Genomic DNA, 15,930 nt, shown 5'->3' with positions numbered 1-15,930 from the left:
GCTCGGCCGGCCACGCTGGTGCCCACGCCCGTGTCCTCGGTCAGAGCTTCGCTCAGGTGGCCTCTGGCTTCCGGGTGCTCCGTCCTGTAACTGGGGAGGATGAAGGGAGGAGGGAGGTCAGTGCAGGGCCAGCCACGGCCGCGGCACACGCACACACACACACACACACACGCTCACTCGGGGTGAGAAGCAACAAGCAATGCTGGAAGCAGCCACATCATATCGCAAAGGAGCAGCGCTGCCCTGGCCGGGCGCAGAAGAGCCGTACCCACCGCGGGGACAGCTCTCTGCGCCCTGACTGGTTTGCCTTGAGCGATGCAATGCCCTCAACAGCAGCCCTTTTTAACCTGCAGGCACTGTCGCTCGGTGGTGACAGCTTCCTCTCATCTGTTGGTGAATCTTCTCCCCAGTCGTGCTGGATTAAGCACCATTCGTGCCATCCCAGGCACCGAGCTGCTAAGAACAGCTCTGTGCTTTCCTTGTCCTCCTGCTGCCAAACCTAATGCTCATTGCAGAAGGAAAGGAAATCCACTGCTGGAGTAAGAGACATGATGTTTTCATATGCTGTTTCGGGCACGACTTGTACAGGTTGCTTTGCTAATTGTTTCTGTAAGAGCATAAAGCTAGTCTCACTGTGTTTTAAATCATGACATCCAACATTGTCTTGTACAAATGTGTTTAAACGCAAAGCCTGAGGTCAATCCCCAGATGCCAAGTGTATTTGGCTGCAAGTTCAGAAGTTTCAACGCTTGCAATCTTTGCAGTGAGTCACACACACATCTAAAAATGGAAGCAGGAATCTACACTGTCTGGGGATGAGCCAGAGGGGAAAAAAAGAAAATGTAACTTCTACTTTCACTTAAAAGATTTGAGTTGCTTTCTGAGTTAGCTTATAACTGATTTACATTTTTGCTGCCTAAGTTAAATTCATGCTAAAGTGCCTGGTTAAAGCCAGATCCTTAAATCAACACAGGCTGAATGAACTCAGTGACATTTTAGTAAAGCAACACAATTTTCCAAGTTTGTCTTCCCACCAAGTCATATTCTGGAGAAAAGATATTCAGTGTGATAGTGGGAACTGCACGGTGGTTGCTTGTTTGCACTCAAATCATTTTACACAGGCCACGATAAGCTGCAAGAAGTATAGCTCCCTGGTTGGGCAGCAAGGGAGCCATGTTCTTTTCTTTTTTTCCCAGCTCTAGCACTGCTTATATGCCTGCTGGGCATTGTGTCAGCTCCAAGGATGCAAACATGCTTTTAGGATCTAATGACTGAAACACAGCATCTTAAGGTCACACGACAATGACAGACCACGGCACAAACACCACAGCTATTTCTTTTTCTTTTTTTTTTTTCTTCTCAGAAAGACCAAAAGTGATGAAAGAAGGGCAGGTAACACGCAGGGCCATGAACAGAGTACCAGTCATCACTCTTAACATTCCAAAGGAAACCTACACCATGCTGCTTAAATCTGGCCCTGTGTTATTGTTACTGACAAGCTTAATCCACTGCAAAGACTCATTCGGCTAGAGAGAAAAGACAAAGGGAGGGGGGAAAAACCACAGAGGAATTAGTAATTGCATCCAAGGAAAGCCAGGTCCAAACCTATGTCAAGGAAGAGGCTCTGCCAGTATTGATGTCAGCTTAATTTAATTTAACCTTCTCCTTTGGAGGACAGATTGCGTATATTTCAACAGGGAAAAAAATGATCCTGGAAGCTAAAGATTTTGTATGCAGCAGCCATGGGGAACCCTCTGACCCTATGAACTCATCAAGGATTACTCAGTCTTCCTTGAATAACGTGTGCACCAGGATCCCCTGTTAGCGACAAAGAGCTAGGGTATCAGTTTGGCGTAAGCACAGCTGGCAGTTACTACAAACTTACCTATTCTTCTCAATCTCAGTATCTGAAAATACTGAGTCTGCACCTCCTCCACCATTACAAACCTCCACACCACCACCATCCTCATCATCAAAGTCAGAGGTGTTCAGGAAATCAAAGCTTTCTAAAGCACTTTCAACTGTTAGACTTAAACTGGAGGACCTGCTTCGGCTTACTGCTGGCTTGCACTGCAAAGGCAGAACGAACCAATGAAAACCCCAGATATTAGCTACTACTGAAAGAAAAGAAAAAAAAAGGATAAAGCTTAAAACTTTCAAATTCTTCATTTTATTTTTTTAAACTTCATTTTATTGGGTGTTTCATTTCAAACCTTCATATTCATAGCACATACAATCAAAGCCTGAGAACTGGAAAACCCCTTCCACTCCCCCCTCCCCTCCCCATCCTACCCCCTCTTCTCCCCAAAGGAAAACCCTCAAAGGCAGAATTTGATGTGTTTTATAGAAATGAGAAGTACATCTTGAATCCAAGTGACTCAGCTTTCAGCATCCTCCAAGAGGAGAGACAGCAATTAACGCAGTGGAAGTTGAAAGGGGAAGGCATGTTCTGTAATTACTGTTCCAGCTACAGAAGCCAATTTATAGATATCCAATGGCACTGTGGGATTTATTCCAGATGTAACTCCAACAGACCTCAGTCAGGACTACATGTGGTCTCATATCTACAGATTTATTCGTGAGATGAGAGGACTTTTGTGGCCTTCGAAGCCACATGGCTTATCAAGGAAAAGCCAACCAAGCATCAGAGTTGACAGAGAAAGGCAGTATTGTGACTCAGAAATTAACAGTGCTAGAGAGAGGGGAGGCCATCCCATATCACTGCTGGGAAGAAATGCGACGGAAACCATGCTGTTGCTGTAGGAAGCATCAGAGGCTCTGGTCGCACGTGGTGACGCATCCAGATACTCCCACAGAGTTGATTCCACGGTCACCTTGCAGGAGCAGATGTGGCTTGAGGGATCACCTCCATTGGTTTATCCAATGTCTTCAACACCTTTAGCACTATGTGGTTATTTGATCAGAAACAGCCAGGAGCCTCCAGTGCTGTTACACGAGGCACATCTTCTAGGCAGGAGACAGGCCTTTGTCTCAGCTTGCAGAAAGAAATGCACTGGCCTCTGAGTTCAGCACCAGCTGCTCTACAGCTGAGGGGGCTTGGAGTTCTGTTTCCAAATTCATTTGCACACACTATTAATTTCATATTGGTCGTATTTTAGCACTTGTCTCCTTAAACTGACTCTACAGTCAGTAGCTGATCAAACACACTTCCCAACACCTCCATGACACAGGTGGGTGCTGTATCTTGATTCCTCTGCCAGCACGGATGGTTTTAGCTACCATTTCTTTCAGGACTGGTAGTGCAGCTTCTTCAGGCAAAAGCAAACAACAACATGCGGGCTTCTCCTTTTCTTTGCCCATCTAATATGGCCAAGAGAGATTTCTTCAGCTACAGCTGGATTCCAGCTCAGCCTTTTTTGCATGGGGAAGCCAGCATGGCTGCTGGCAATGCTGAGTGTCAGTCTGCAAGCTGATCAATAGGCAACACCCAGCCATAAGCAGACCTGGAAGAGGCATTCATCTCAAGTGTGCAGGAATCCTTTCTGCCTACATGTGTCCTCTCTCCCCCATCATATCCTTTGTAAATTCTGATAAAAGGAGTGTGAATAAACAGTCTTTGTTGTCCCTCTGCTGTCTGGATAGATGGCCTCTTCTTACAAGCTGCAGAGCAGCCAAAAAGTTAAAAAGTAATCGTAATGGTAGTAATAGTAACGGTAGCTTTGCCCGCTTGAACCTCCTTGGGAAACAGTGCGAAAACAAGGGGCTACAGGCTGTCAAAAAAGCACTTAACTTGGGAAAGTACCATGCAGCTGCAAACACCAATGGAAACAAGGATGTTAACAAAGCTTTTGTGTAAAGATGATTCTGAAGGACAAATGCTTCTCTCCTTCCTCCTCTGCCATGTTTTTGAATGATGAGGCTTAAGTGATTAGCAGACCAACTTGCATATGAATATGAAGCATTTGAAATGATTATTTCCCATATAATACTCTTTACACAGTAATGCCTCATGAGTTGTTATTCATGGGAGAGATACCAGTCACAGTGATCAGCAGTAAAGGTATTAACAACACACATGCAAAACCTTTTTCTTTCTAATTTTCAACACTTTCTGTCCATCCTGGTGTAATGACAGGACGTGTCTCATTTTAAAAATGGATGGGGGAAAGAGGAAAAGGCTTGGAGGAAGCCTAGGCAATGTGGGGATGGCAACCTTTAGCAGGACTTGTGCACCTAAATCCCTTTGGCAATTTAGAAAACTCAGATTCTATAGCTACAAGGTCTGGTCCTCAGCTGGTATAGTTTTGCACAGCTCCACAGAGCACACCTCTTGAGGATGTGACCCATAGATTTAAAAGGCAGAAGACTGGCTATAATCTGATCTCCAGTATGGCACAAGCCATGGATTCAAAAGTAGTTTCTCCAGAGAAGGATATGATTTAACTACCGCTCTGCCATTGCACCTTTTTCTTTTTCCCCCAGGTTTTGAGCAAATCAAAAGGTCCATTGCTTGAGGATACAAGTCTACAGTAAGCACATTGACCACAGAAGTTTAAAAATTAAACACTGTGAAAGGATGCTCCAAGCAGGAGCAAATCTACAGCTACTGAGGAATTTTACTTATCTCCGAAAGCCCTACTTGGATGTTTGCAAGGCAGGGGAGGAGATTCTACCCGCTCAGATTTTCTTTAGGGTAGTATTTTCTGAAAATGTACTCACTTTTAGGATGTCATCTAGATGCATCACTTCTTGGTCCAGGTCCTGAAACTCTTTATACTGCTCTTTATGTGGCTCAAGAGCTAAGAGAAGCCCTTGCAAGGCTTCTTCAATGCTCCCATCCAGATAAGACTTGTATCCTTCTGATTCCCCACTAATCGACCCCTCGCACAGCAGCCTCTCTGGGGTCATGGGTGCCTCAGCTGATGTAAGCCTTTTTACCAGCTGCTTTGTGATGTTGCCCTCATAGGTATCCAGCTCCACAGGCTTGAGCTCTGAACCTTCATCCGTGTCCTGCAGGAGAGACACTGGGACACTTGTTTCTATGAAGACACGATCGCTCCCAGCGTCAGAGGTCTTTCGGTAAACTTCAGGAGCTGCCCCTGGGGTGGTCTTGTTCTCAATCACTGCCCCCTCTCCCTGGGATGGCAGGTCCTTCGGCTCAGCGACAGAGTCCCTGCGGGAGTCACTGCTGCTACAGTCCAGGCTCGAGCTCTTGGAGGAGTCGAGAGCTCGGTGCTGGGTGGGGGTCGCAGTGATGTCGGGGCTGGAGCTGACGTGAGCAGAAGAGGGCTCTGCTGAGTTGGCAGGGGGCACGCGCTCTTCGTAAGGCAGGTCGCCAAAAGTGAAAGAAAGAGGCCGCTTCTCGGTGGTCGCCGTTCCATTTTCGAAGACATCATCTGGCAAATTCGACTGAAAAGGTAATAAAAACGGAGAGAAAATGTCTTTCATGAAGCACTGGAAAGAGGGAAAAAAATACACTATGTGCCTGGGAAATAAAAATGTAAGGAAAAGGAATAAAGAAGCATTCGAGACTCGAGAGATGGGAAGAACGTTTCAAATCCAACTTCTGCTTTCATCTGGCACTGCTCCTGATTTCAGCAGCAAAACTGCTGTGACACTTGAGGTCAGCATCTCTCAGGTAAGCTGAGAGCTCTAGGAAACACATCCCAGAACAGAGGGACTTGCTTCTTGTCCTACCAGATTCCCTGAGACAGCATCTCCAGTGCACTGCTCCAGTTCTTGCAGCACGTCTCTTTTTAATGGGGTTGTACTGAAGCCATCCTGTCTGCATTTTCCTAGCCATTATAGATTTCTGTTGTATTTATTTTCTGACTAGTATTTTTAGCAGCAATCCCTAAAATTTAATACTGTTTGCTCCAAAAGTTTCTCTAGTATCGTGGCATTTAAATTGTTGATATTATTACGCTATATCTTTTTTGTTGAAATTCTGTTCTGCATGTGGCATGGATATCTCTCCTAATTGTTGAGCGTGAGTTACATAAAAGTCCTGTTCAACAGGAGTTTCTGCCAAAATGAAACAGAAGAGTTGCATGGTGATGTATTGACCAGGCCATTGTTCATTCAGGAAGCAAAACCAGCATATGCAGACCCAAAAGTGATCACAGCATATACATATGTTCATGTCTCTGACAGACGTATGGAGAAAAATCACTACAGGAGTCACGACCTGCCTATCTATCTGACCTATAGATCTTGCTCTATTTCGTGTCCAGCTCACAGAAATGCACAGCACAGATGAAAGGCAACTACTATTTTGCTGACGATTTGCTGGGAAGAACCTTAGGCATGCACATGTTGGTAAGGTGCATAAGGCTAAAAGTGCCAAAAACTTGCATTTTTTTTCCTCAGCGCTACTAGCAATCTTTTTTTTCTCCCTAAATATAATTATACTCAAAGGCTTATTTCTTCTTTTCCTCAATATGGGCATGCTTTTAGCATCTGAAAGTCATGTTACTAGGCAAATGTCTGACATCAGTCAGTGCAGTGGGTGATTTTTAGAGAATGCTGTTAGCTTGTATTCCTGCCCTGCTCTCTGCCCACAGACAGTTGGCTTCTGATCATTATCGCTGTAGAAACCAAGAGGAATTTTGATTTAATGTGAGCAGCATGGGCTCACAGTCATGTTCTCCCCTCTAATCAGTCAGCAAAATGAGTGAGTTGCAACAGAGAGCAACACATGGAGCATGTGGAGGAGTGGAGATGCCACACAGGGACCGACAAAAACCTTCACCAAACATAAACGAGGACTCACATATAGCTCTAGCTTTGGGCTTAGCCTGAGCGATGGCAGGTCACTAAAAGAGCGACTGCGACGAAGCTTGTCAAAGAAAGTGTCTTGCAGAGCATCTAAGATTGCCAACTTTGGCCTGTCTTGCAGGGGATGCAGCCATTTCTTCAACAGTTAAAGCAAAGAGGGTGTGAGGAAGGGCAAGTTAAATGAATGCTTTGTAGCAGAGTCCTAGATTACAGGCATGGGGTGCAGCACTTGTAAAATTCATATCTGTACAGATGGCCTATTCACTTCATACCCAGTCCTGATTAAGCATTCAGGATTTGATTCACGCAAAAATGTGGGAGCACCCTGTGAATATCTTCGGTACAGGAACAAATTTTATCATGGGATACATTAAAAATTCTAGTGCTATAATGGTTGTTTAACTACTGTTACAGAATGAAGACACATTTTTAAAAGCTGATTCAAGTTTTCTAGCAGTCAGGCAAGAATAGGTATACAACAATTTGCCACATAGTTTGAAAGATGCCAAGATCACAGCCACCTCCTTTCAGGATTAGCAGCTAGGAATGCACTTGCATTGTAAGTATTTGTAAGGGTAACCTGCTGCAACCAGGGGAAAAAAGCTTAGATGTGTAAAGCAATGAAGTATTTGCAGTACTTGAACTGCTCTAGGGCTTCTCATTACATAAACATGAAGCTAAACGGAGCTTACAAAGAATGAGTGGTCCTTGAAGGTTGGTGTTTCAGGAGTGCCTTGGCTGTACATGGACATTCTCCTCTGGAGAGCAGATGCCTTGCTCACATTTCCTGCGGTTGGGGTCAAGTCTTCAACATCAAAGGGGCTATGGACACACAAGCAGGGAAAAACAAAAGGTTGCTAGGTTGAGAGAGAAGGAAGTTCATGTCCACAGAAAGGATGTTTGAAAAGGTGGTTTATTAGCACATCAAAACCCAGAGGTAGCAAGTTTCTTTTAACAGAAGTGTTTAAAAGAAAATGTTGTTAATTAGACAGCAGGCTCACAAGTGTAGTTTTCAGTTCTGGTAAGCGTTCTACTCTCAGAAATCACTTACGTAGCATAGTTATTCTTCTCACATGAAAAGTATTCTTGGATTTGAGTTGCCAGCTGCCACACATACTAATGAGAAAGGTGCTCTACCATTAATAGAGCTGTTGCATTATAAAGGAAACCAGTAGCTGTTATTGCTGACTTCATGTTTATTGCATTAGAAGAAACAGCATACGTGACTGTAAAAGTTAAATACATCAATGCTTCTTCATTTACCTATTTCACTAAAATGCAGTGAGAATTAGGTTTGAATCCTAACACCATCCGTGTACCTGTGCTGACCAATGCAGACAAATGGCAATGGTACATTTCCTACCACCCTCATGGTGAATGAAGCCCTTAAAAGCCAGCTTTTAAAGATGGGCCAACTTCTGAACTTGGCTAGGCTAGCAAAAATCCAGGGCAACTCTACTGAACTTTACAGTAATATTAAAAAAATAAAACAAATAGATGAGCACTCAGTTATGTCCCTTTTTTGAACTTAGGGAAGAATTATAGACTTAGGCAATTCTATGATCTCTCATCACTGTTTCACATGTCTTTCAATGTCAGTACTTACGAAACCTAATTTAATAGCTGAAACGAGGCACAAAACCCTTTTGCCACAGGTAACACAAGGAATCTATAGGTGGCCGTGAACTATTTCTCATCACCCAAACTTGGGCCACGATTCCTTCCTAGCAGGAAGCAAAATAAAGAGAAGAGACCACGTGGATGGACCTTTTCTCTTTCATTGAATTTTTACAGTTGCTTGACCAACCAACCAACCAGTTGTACTTACTACCAGGTGATTTCAAGGTTCAGCTTTATTGTGCCAAGGTCGTTAATGTCTACTGCAACCACCTGAGGCCGAGCTGCAAACAGGTCTTTCGTCTCACAGGTAACACTTCCCACAAGGATGTGAGTAGCAAGTCCTTTAACTTCTGTGACCTGTAAGAGACCAGAACAGGACATAGAATCACAGAATGGTTTGAGTTGGAAGGGATCTTTAAAGGTCATCCAGTTTCAAACACCCTGCCATGGGCAGGGACAACTTCCACTAGACCAGGTTGATCAAAGCCCCATCCAACCTGGCCTTGAACACTTCCAGGGATGGGGCAGTCACAGCTTCTCTGGGCAATCTGTGCCAGTATCTCACCACCCTCACAGTGGGTGGAGCAGTGGTGGAAAGACCTATGTATTTCTCCAGATCAGCAGATGCCGCTTTCTTATCTGAGCAGTATTAACAAACTCACCAGTAATGGGATTTTTTGTATTTTTTTGTTGTTGGTTTTCCTGAATGCTGTTAGTAAACAGGTTTCCAATGTTCCCTTGCTTTGATGCAACTAATCTGGGTTGCTGAAGAGTGATGTGAGGCAAGGGTCATGTTAGTGAGGCTTACGGGCAGAGTTAAGACAACGTCTCCACAGGACTCCCAAACTGATAAGTCTTGTAGCATCTAGGATGGACAATACTATAGTACTTCACTCTACCAGGTATGTTGAAAATACTAATGACAGCTCATTTCTGAAGAGTTTAATGATGTGCTTCTGTGGGTTTGCTGATAGTGCTTGAGAAGGCAGCTTCATGACTCCTGCCTTGCTTGCAGGCAAAGGAGTCAGCATGTGTACCTTAATGGAAATCAGTCCAACAATGAGAGGGAGGAAAACCATTTCTTCCCCATCCCAGCTTTGCTTGCCATTCACTTCTATTTTGCCTTTCAGTTTCCAACGCTGGCGACCGTAACGCATGAAAATCTGAAAAAGAGAAATCCTCTTATTTTCTTGAGAAATCTGCTCTCATGACGCACAAATATAAGCAGAATTAGGGGAAAGGGTCTGTAAAAGGTTGGAAGAGTTAGTGGTTAGATACTGCCCTTCTGCTTCCCATTAAGCCAGAAGGAAGAAGTCTATCCTGCAAGATCTCTGCCTCTCAGCTCTCCTAAACACTTTTGGTAATGTACCTCTTGCCCTAGCTTTTACCTTTGTGTAACTAGATGACAACAAAGAAGCTGCAGGAGTTTTAACTCTATTTACAGGAAAGCAGCAATGATGGGGGCAAGATGAAAGACCCCATGATGTTTCCTAATATCCACAGCTTGCTGGATCTGCTGCCTTCCCAGGCAGTGGAGAGGGTAGATGAGCTTTTAGCCATCCCCCATCAGAGGCCTCCCCAGCTGTGAGACTTTGGCTGCCTGGTGATGGAAATGACAATGCAGTAACACAATTTGAAGTGATAAAAGCAGCAAGCCCATTTTGGGCTGCGGGGCTGGCTAGGAGAGACCTGTACCAACTAATTGGCCTCACAGGGGAAGCGCACGCTTGCAGGCGTGAAAGCATCAGGAGGCATTTCTCACAGGGAATGAGAGTGGGAACAAATGAATCAATGATCAAGACATCTGGGAAGTACAGGCTGGGGAGATCCATTACCAAGCTGCTGTGGATTTCTTGCAGGGTTAGCTCTGTTCTGGATAGAGCTGGAGCCTTTTACTTAATATTAATTAACCTGCTGATGATATTCTCCACTGGAATGTTGCAGTGACCAGAGATCCTGACACAGCTTCACAGCAGGTAACATCTGGGTCTCAGGAAATGGTTATTCTGTATCTTTCTGCTACTCCGCTTTATGACAAAGTAAAGGATGCTTGCAAGGATGTGTTCAATTTACTCTATGTGCATGGGATGGGACATGCTTTTTTCCAGGGGAATTAGAAAAGTTTGTTATAAACAAGATTTTTAAAAGTTAAAAAGAAAAAAGAAAGCTCCATGTCCTTCTAATCTAGTGCTCTGACTATAATTTTCAGGTCTTCTGACAAATACCTTGGCAAAGGCAGACATAAAGAGAACTACAAGGTTTTTCAGAGCATATACAGGAAAAATAATTGCTGCTTCTTGGGGTGCTGATGTGAAAAGGTTTTATTCACTGTGATGTAAAAAGCAGCAGCAAGCTGCATTCTTTCTGATTCTTTTGCTACTAAATAAACTGTAAACCAATGCAAACATACCTCATATTGATCTCCTGGGCAGAGCCGAGCGAAGCCAGCCAGACCTGAGAAGGAAAGACACGAGGGGCTATGGGAGAGCCTGGGCTGTGAGCCCAGTGGTGTCCAGCAGTGGGGTGCCTGAGGCCATTGCTGCTGTGCTTGGACAGGAGAGGGTGGCAGCACCCCACAGCCCACCCATCCGCTTGCTAGGAGGTGACTTTAACCCCCCTGTTTTCTGCCTCCCTTCCCCCCGTCTTAATTTTCTTTGCATATTTTTGGTACAAAATTAATTGGTTGGGGCTTCCTGCATAAGAAAGATTTGCACTTCCCATCTGTTTTTCCTAAAGAGCTCAAAGTTTCCTTTTATATAATAATTGTAGAGAAAGAAGAAACAGCTTCCTGACATCATTTGGCTTCAGAAGCTCAGCTTAACACCCTTGCTATCATGTGGTGTAGGTGAGCTGCTGAATACCATGTAGTGCTTGCTGATCAACGCTAATCAGACCGAGCTGTACATTTTAACACAGATTCCCTTTTAATACATCTTAATAGAGACACAGCAAATGAGACAGGCTCCTTCTGCTTGGCATTTCCTTAACGTTATCATTCCTGTACTAGCTGAGTATCTTTCAATAGTAAATACATCACAAAAAGTGACTGACAACTTGAGATTTATCTCATCTTTCCCCAGAGGGGGAGTAGTAGAGCAAAGCACTAATGCTTGCTTGGTCTTTTTAATAATTTTTTCAAGGTAGGACATGATGATGCTATTTCTATACTGGCACTGTGCATATGAAGTGAAAGTTTCCTGAGGGACCCTGCTGAAATCCCAGGGAAATTACTGTTCCTCTCCTAGCCTTGCCACCTGCTCTTCTACAGGATTGAACTGGTTGTTTTTTCCTTCAGAGGGAACCTCTCCTTTCCCACAGATCTCCTCAGTAGGTACCTGATGCACTTGCTCTGGTATAGAAATTTACCCAGCTTTGCCTGGGTAAGCCTAAAACTATGCCTCTAGTGTTGCAATGCCCAAAGAAACCATCTTGAGGAGACATACAAAGCCTGTGGCAGAGAAAAGAATGAAACCAAAATTGCAGGGGTATTCAGGCTGCATTTGTCTTGAAATGCCATGACTGGACATATAGAGGTGTGTATATAAGTCAAAGCACAAGTATGATGAGCCCTAGTATGATGAGCCTGTCGGGCTGAATTAGTCCCAATCTCTGACTGCAGCCATGGCCTGTCCCTGTGATCTGCTGATCCTCCTCTCCCATTTCTTTGAACAGAAAAGAGTTTTCTTTGCTCATCTTACTGTCTAGCCCTTACAGAGGGGCCCTTGCACAGCACTCATATTACCAATTCCTTCCTAGTTTATTTACTGTTTATAAATAATTCAAGCTTACTAGCACTTCACTGCTGCTGCTTTCTCCCCAGGCACGCTTTTGTAAGTGAATTTGATCTCTGCTGGGATACATCACTGAAAGTATCTCAGGAAGATAAAAGGTCTTTTTTTTGTTCAGCAGATGGGGTTGGAGGGTGGGTAAACACAGCTTATAATTCCACAGGGATGTTGTCCGGAGTTTAGGTCTGTGACTGGTGACTGGCCCAACCAGGCTGGTCAAGTCTCTTTAGCCTGATGAAGAGGGGGCTAAGAGCTGACTTGATTACAGGGGATAAGTACCTTCCTAGGAAACAACTTTTTGGTAACTGACTGGCTTTTGGGGACTAAACACATGACAAGAGCCAATGGCTACTATACAAGCACTGTGCTTGTAATGCAGATGGAATGGGAGATTGCTCCTGGGGTGTCAGCATAAGTGATTAGGGAATAGGGTCCTTACTTGGCCGTGGTAAGGTGGCAGGACCACCTGAAGCTCATGCAGCCTGTACAGCCCTGCCCATGTGCAGGATGCTGGACATGTGAACACGTGGACTGTGGCTGCTGGTGCTGGGCTCCGTGCTGCAGAGCCCCTGGTGCATTCAGTGTATTGCCCTCCCTGTGTGAGACAGCTGGGCTTTCCACGTCCTGGTGAAAACAAGTATAGGGACACTTCCCTATACATCATAACAGGACACACTGATTCCATACAAGAACTTCTAAGTTTCCATTGTTTAATTTCAGCACCTGATTAATCCCTGAGCAGTAATCTAAGCCTACTGACAAGTCTATCATCTTTATTTTGATAAATAATTAGGCTTTTTTTGTTTTGTTTTGTTTTTTTTTAATATCAGTGATAAAAACGCAATGTGGGTCCCCTGCTTCCTGACAGCACTGTGTAGGTTGGCTTGCTTTCAGTGTAAGTGACAGAGGGCACAAAATAAAAATAACTTTCACTGGAATGGCTAGGAACAGATAAGCTTTGGGGAGAGGAATGCTTTGATTTTAAATTAGATCCTAAAGTTAGCTGGATATGCTGCAGTATAACTTAAGGGAGGAGCTTGCTCTGTGATCTGCAGGCTTTTGTGCTAGAGCTGTTGTCAGCTTTAGCAATAGCAATGGCTGGATTGTCCTATTGTATTCACGTTCCTAGGGAAAACTATCTAAGTAGAAATCTTAGATGTCCTAATTAAAGAATACTTAACGATACAGCTCTTTGCTATTTTCTAATTTGGGCTTCTTTATGTTATGAGAACTGTGTTCAGAGGTAGCTGTTGTTCGTGGTTTGTGCTCAGCTCTCACATGAGTGCAGCACCTGACTTCTCAAGAGCCCATGAGCTTGCTGGAGGGTTTGGACATAGAAAAGAGAAGGGGCCAGACCTTTTTCAGCACAGCCATTTGTGACACACTGACATCTTCTGCAACATGTCCTGCTGTCAGGAACTGTGCACTGCACTGCATTTATAGCAAGTAAAGGAACACTTCGAGGGACCTGGCATGATGCAGTTCCCTTTCTACACTATGTGACCTCATGTTCCCTTCAGCATGTTCATGCTGTGATTCTGCTGTGGGTTTTTGTATAGCAATATCTGGCTTGGTCTCTCTATGTTCATCTTGTCACTTTACATCTATGCATCTTTGACTGCCTCTCCAGTACTGAAAAGTGGGGGCTTTAAAACCTGAGTTTGGATGCTGTGGGATGGAGCTAGGAGAAGTCTAACAGCTGCTGCACTTGGTTTCTCTCATATGTGAGCACAGAGTAACTATTTTAACTTAATCTAAGCTAGATCATGTCAGTGCAACCACAAGAAACAACTAACTCGATTGTGACAAGGCAGGCAGAATCAAAACCCTGTATGAGATTTGTAAGCTCTAAAAAATCCACCAGCAGATTTTTTAAATGGCAAGATTTCAAGTGAAGAATTAAGAGTGCATGAGCATTTAGATGCTGATTTTGTTTCGTAGAACTATTTTCAGGCCAGTGATTGAAGATCCAAAAAAAGATATCCCACCACAATCTCTTCTTTAAGAGTCTTAAAGAGATAACAGGATTAGCAATACCCAGCGATTCACTGATGCTTCAAGTAAAACTGATTCCATTGTATTCAAACCCATAAAGTACCCTGTCACAAACACAAGGAGGAAAATGGAGTTATCTAGGTGTTTAAATGGTAAACTACCGAGCTCTTCGCTTTCTTATTCTTGTTCAAAAATAGCAGTAATTAGAATCAGCAAAAGTAAAGGACTTAGAAACATCTGATGTCAAATTAAGGAAGTATTTTGAACTTCACCTCCGCGGGCATTCACATAATTTCCCAGTCATCTTCTTAAAGGATTATGAAAAGGCAAAAGGTACAGCAGCCTTCGAAACTGAATTGCTTTGGCTGTTGAGAGGAGTGTTTGAGGGAGTTAATTAGCTTTGAAAACAAGAAGCAGCATCTCAGCTTTGATGTTGCTGGCTCTGTGATCCTTGCCAGTGGGCAGGGGTGTAAGCTGGGGGCTTGAGGGCTCAGCGATGCCTGTGGTGGGGGGAAAACCACACCTATCATAAATGCACATCACACCAGCGTGTCTCGATGCCCTCGCTAGCATGCACAGCGACTGCTACTATTTTGGAGAAAGAAGGGAAAGGTGAAAAGGCAATTACCTTTCATCTTGATGCAAAACTCCCCCAATAGGTTTTCCAGCTCTGCTTCTATGGTACACATGTTCTGTGTTGGAAAAGAGAACAGTGAGGTCAGACAAACCCTCTTTCTGCCTTTCTTTTCTTTTTTTTTTTAAGGTGCATTTGGAAGGGAAGATTCTGCTATGCAGATGGAAGCTGTGCTGCAATAAAATCAGTCTGCCAGAGCCATCCTTGCTCTTTAGCTAGGTCTGACCCTAAAAATGGCAGCTGAGCTACGCCTGCTCCCGCCGAAGTTGAATGTAACCCCGAGCTCTTCTTCTGTTGCAATCTAATCCTCCTGTTGGCACAGGGCAGTTGTGGCCCTTGAAGCGTAACCTGGTCACTCTCCCATTCCCCTCCAGCCAGGACATGTGCCAGCAGCAACTCTATGCCAAAGTGGCTCACAGCATGATTTAGTCTCTCAAGAAACATGGACTACATTAAGAAAAAAAGACTGTGTGAGACATTATCAGACCCAATCCAGTTCTTCCGTCAGATTTAGGAAGGTTGTTACAGCTTGTGTGCAGGGATGTTTGCAATACTGTTAGACCCTTGTTCATATACTGCCTGTTTAATAAAATAGATGTGGATCACAGTAAGTAAAATAGGATTGGGTGCAGCAGATGTCTGTATAAATGTGGGTTCCAGCCAACCTGCTATCCCAAAATCTGCAGTGGTTGGAGTATAATTAGGCTCAGGGCATATTTATGCTTTTTTTCTTGTGCAGCAGTTCCCGGGTATAACCCTGCTCTCATAGAGCATAAACATTATTATTTCACGGAACTTGCTGGGCCCATGTAATCTCGCTTTCTAAGTCACCAGGTCTTCCTCTAAAGACAAATAAATAATAAATAAATAAATTCTTCTTTGCTGAGTTTGCTGTTAATTTTTTTATCTGGATGAAATTCTCCCTGAAACCAGTGGCAAAGTTCCCATGGCCTTCAAACAGCGTGAGGGCAAAGAGTAAACTGATGGGGATGTACCTCTGTGTACTCCTTGTAACTCCTGTTGATTTCAGTTAAACTCTCCCGAGCTGCTTTGCTGGCAGGAGACATTGCAAAGGCTTGCTTCATTTTGCTGGCACCATCACAGAGACGTCTTTGGATACAATAAGCTTCATAAAGCTCATCCACCTAGTGGGAA

At 44.0% G+C, this 15,930-nt stretch overlaps 1 protein-coding gene across 3 annotated transcripts in view; it reads right to left on the bottom strand.

Annotated features, from left to right (window-relative positions):
* Window positions 1-15,930, bottom strand: part of FAM65B (family with sequence similarity 65, member B) — a 32,856-nt gene that overhangs the window by 10,551 nt on the left and 6,375 nt on the right. The window contains exons 6-15 of one of the 3 annotated variants that reach the window (XM_010024316.1): window positions 15,771-15,920; window positions 14,770-14,833; window positions 10,769-10,812; window positions 9,396-9,521; window positions 8,567-8,715; window positions 7,431-7,560; window positions 6,734-6,874; window positions 4,681-5,370; window positions 1,886-2,070; window positions 5-90 (exon numbers count right to left, since the gene is read on the bottom strand). In XM_010024316.1, coding sequence (XP_010022618.1) covers window positions 5-90; window positions 1,886-2,070; window positions 4,681-5,370; window positions 6,734-6,874; window positions 7,431-7,560; window positions 8,567-8,715; window positions 9,396-9,521; window positions 10,769-10,812; window positions 14,770-14,833; window positions 15,771-15,920 — 1,765 coding nt within the window. Of the gene's footprint in view, window positions 1-4; window positions 91-1,451; window positions 1,527-1,885; window positions 2,071-4,680; window positions 5,371-6,733; window positions 6,875-7,430; window positions 7,561-8,566; window positions 8,716-9,395; window positions 9,522-10,768; window positions 10,813-14,769; window positions 14,834-15,770; window positions 15,921-15,930 lie in introns of those variants that run through there. The other 2 variants (XM_010024317.1, XM_010024318.1) reach the window with 2 other exon arrangements.

This window comes from Nestor notabilis, unplaced genomic scaffold, assembly GCF_000696875.1.
Source record: "Nestor notabilis isolate BGI_N333 unplaced genomic scaffold, ASM69687v1 scaffold1321, whole genome shotgun sequence".
Lineage (NCBI taxonomy): Eukaryota > Metazoa > Chordata > Aves > Psittaciformes > Psittacidae > Nestor > Nestor notabilis.
This window is presented reverse-complemented; position numbering and strand designations above follow the sequence as displayed.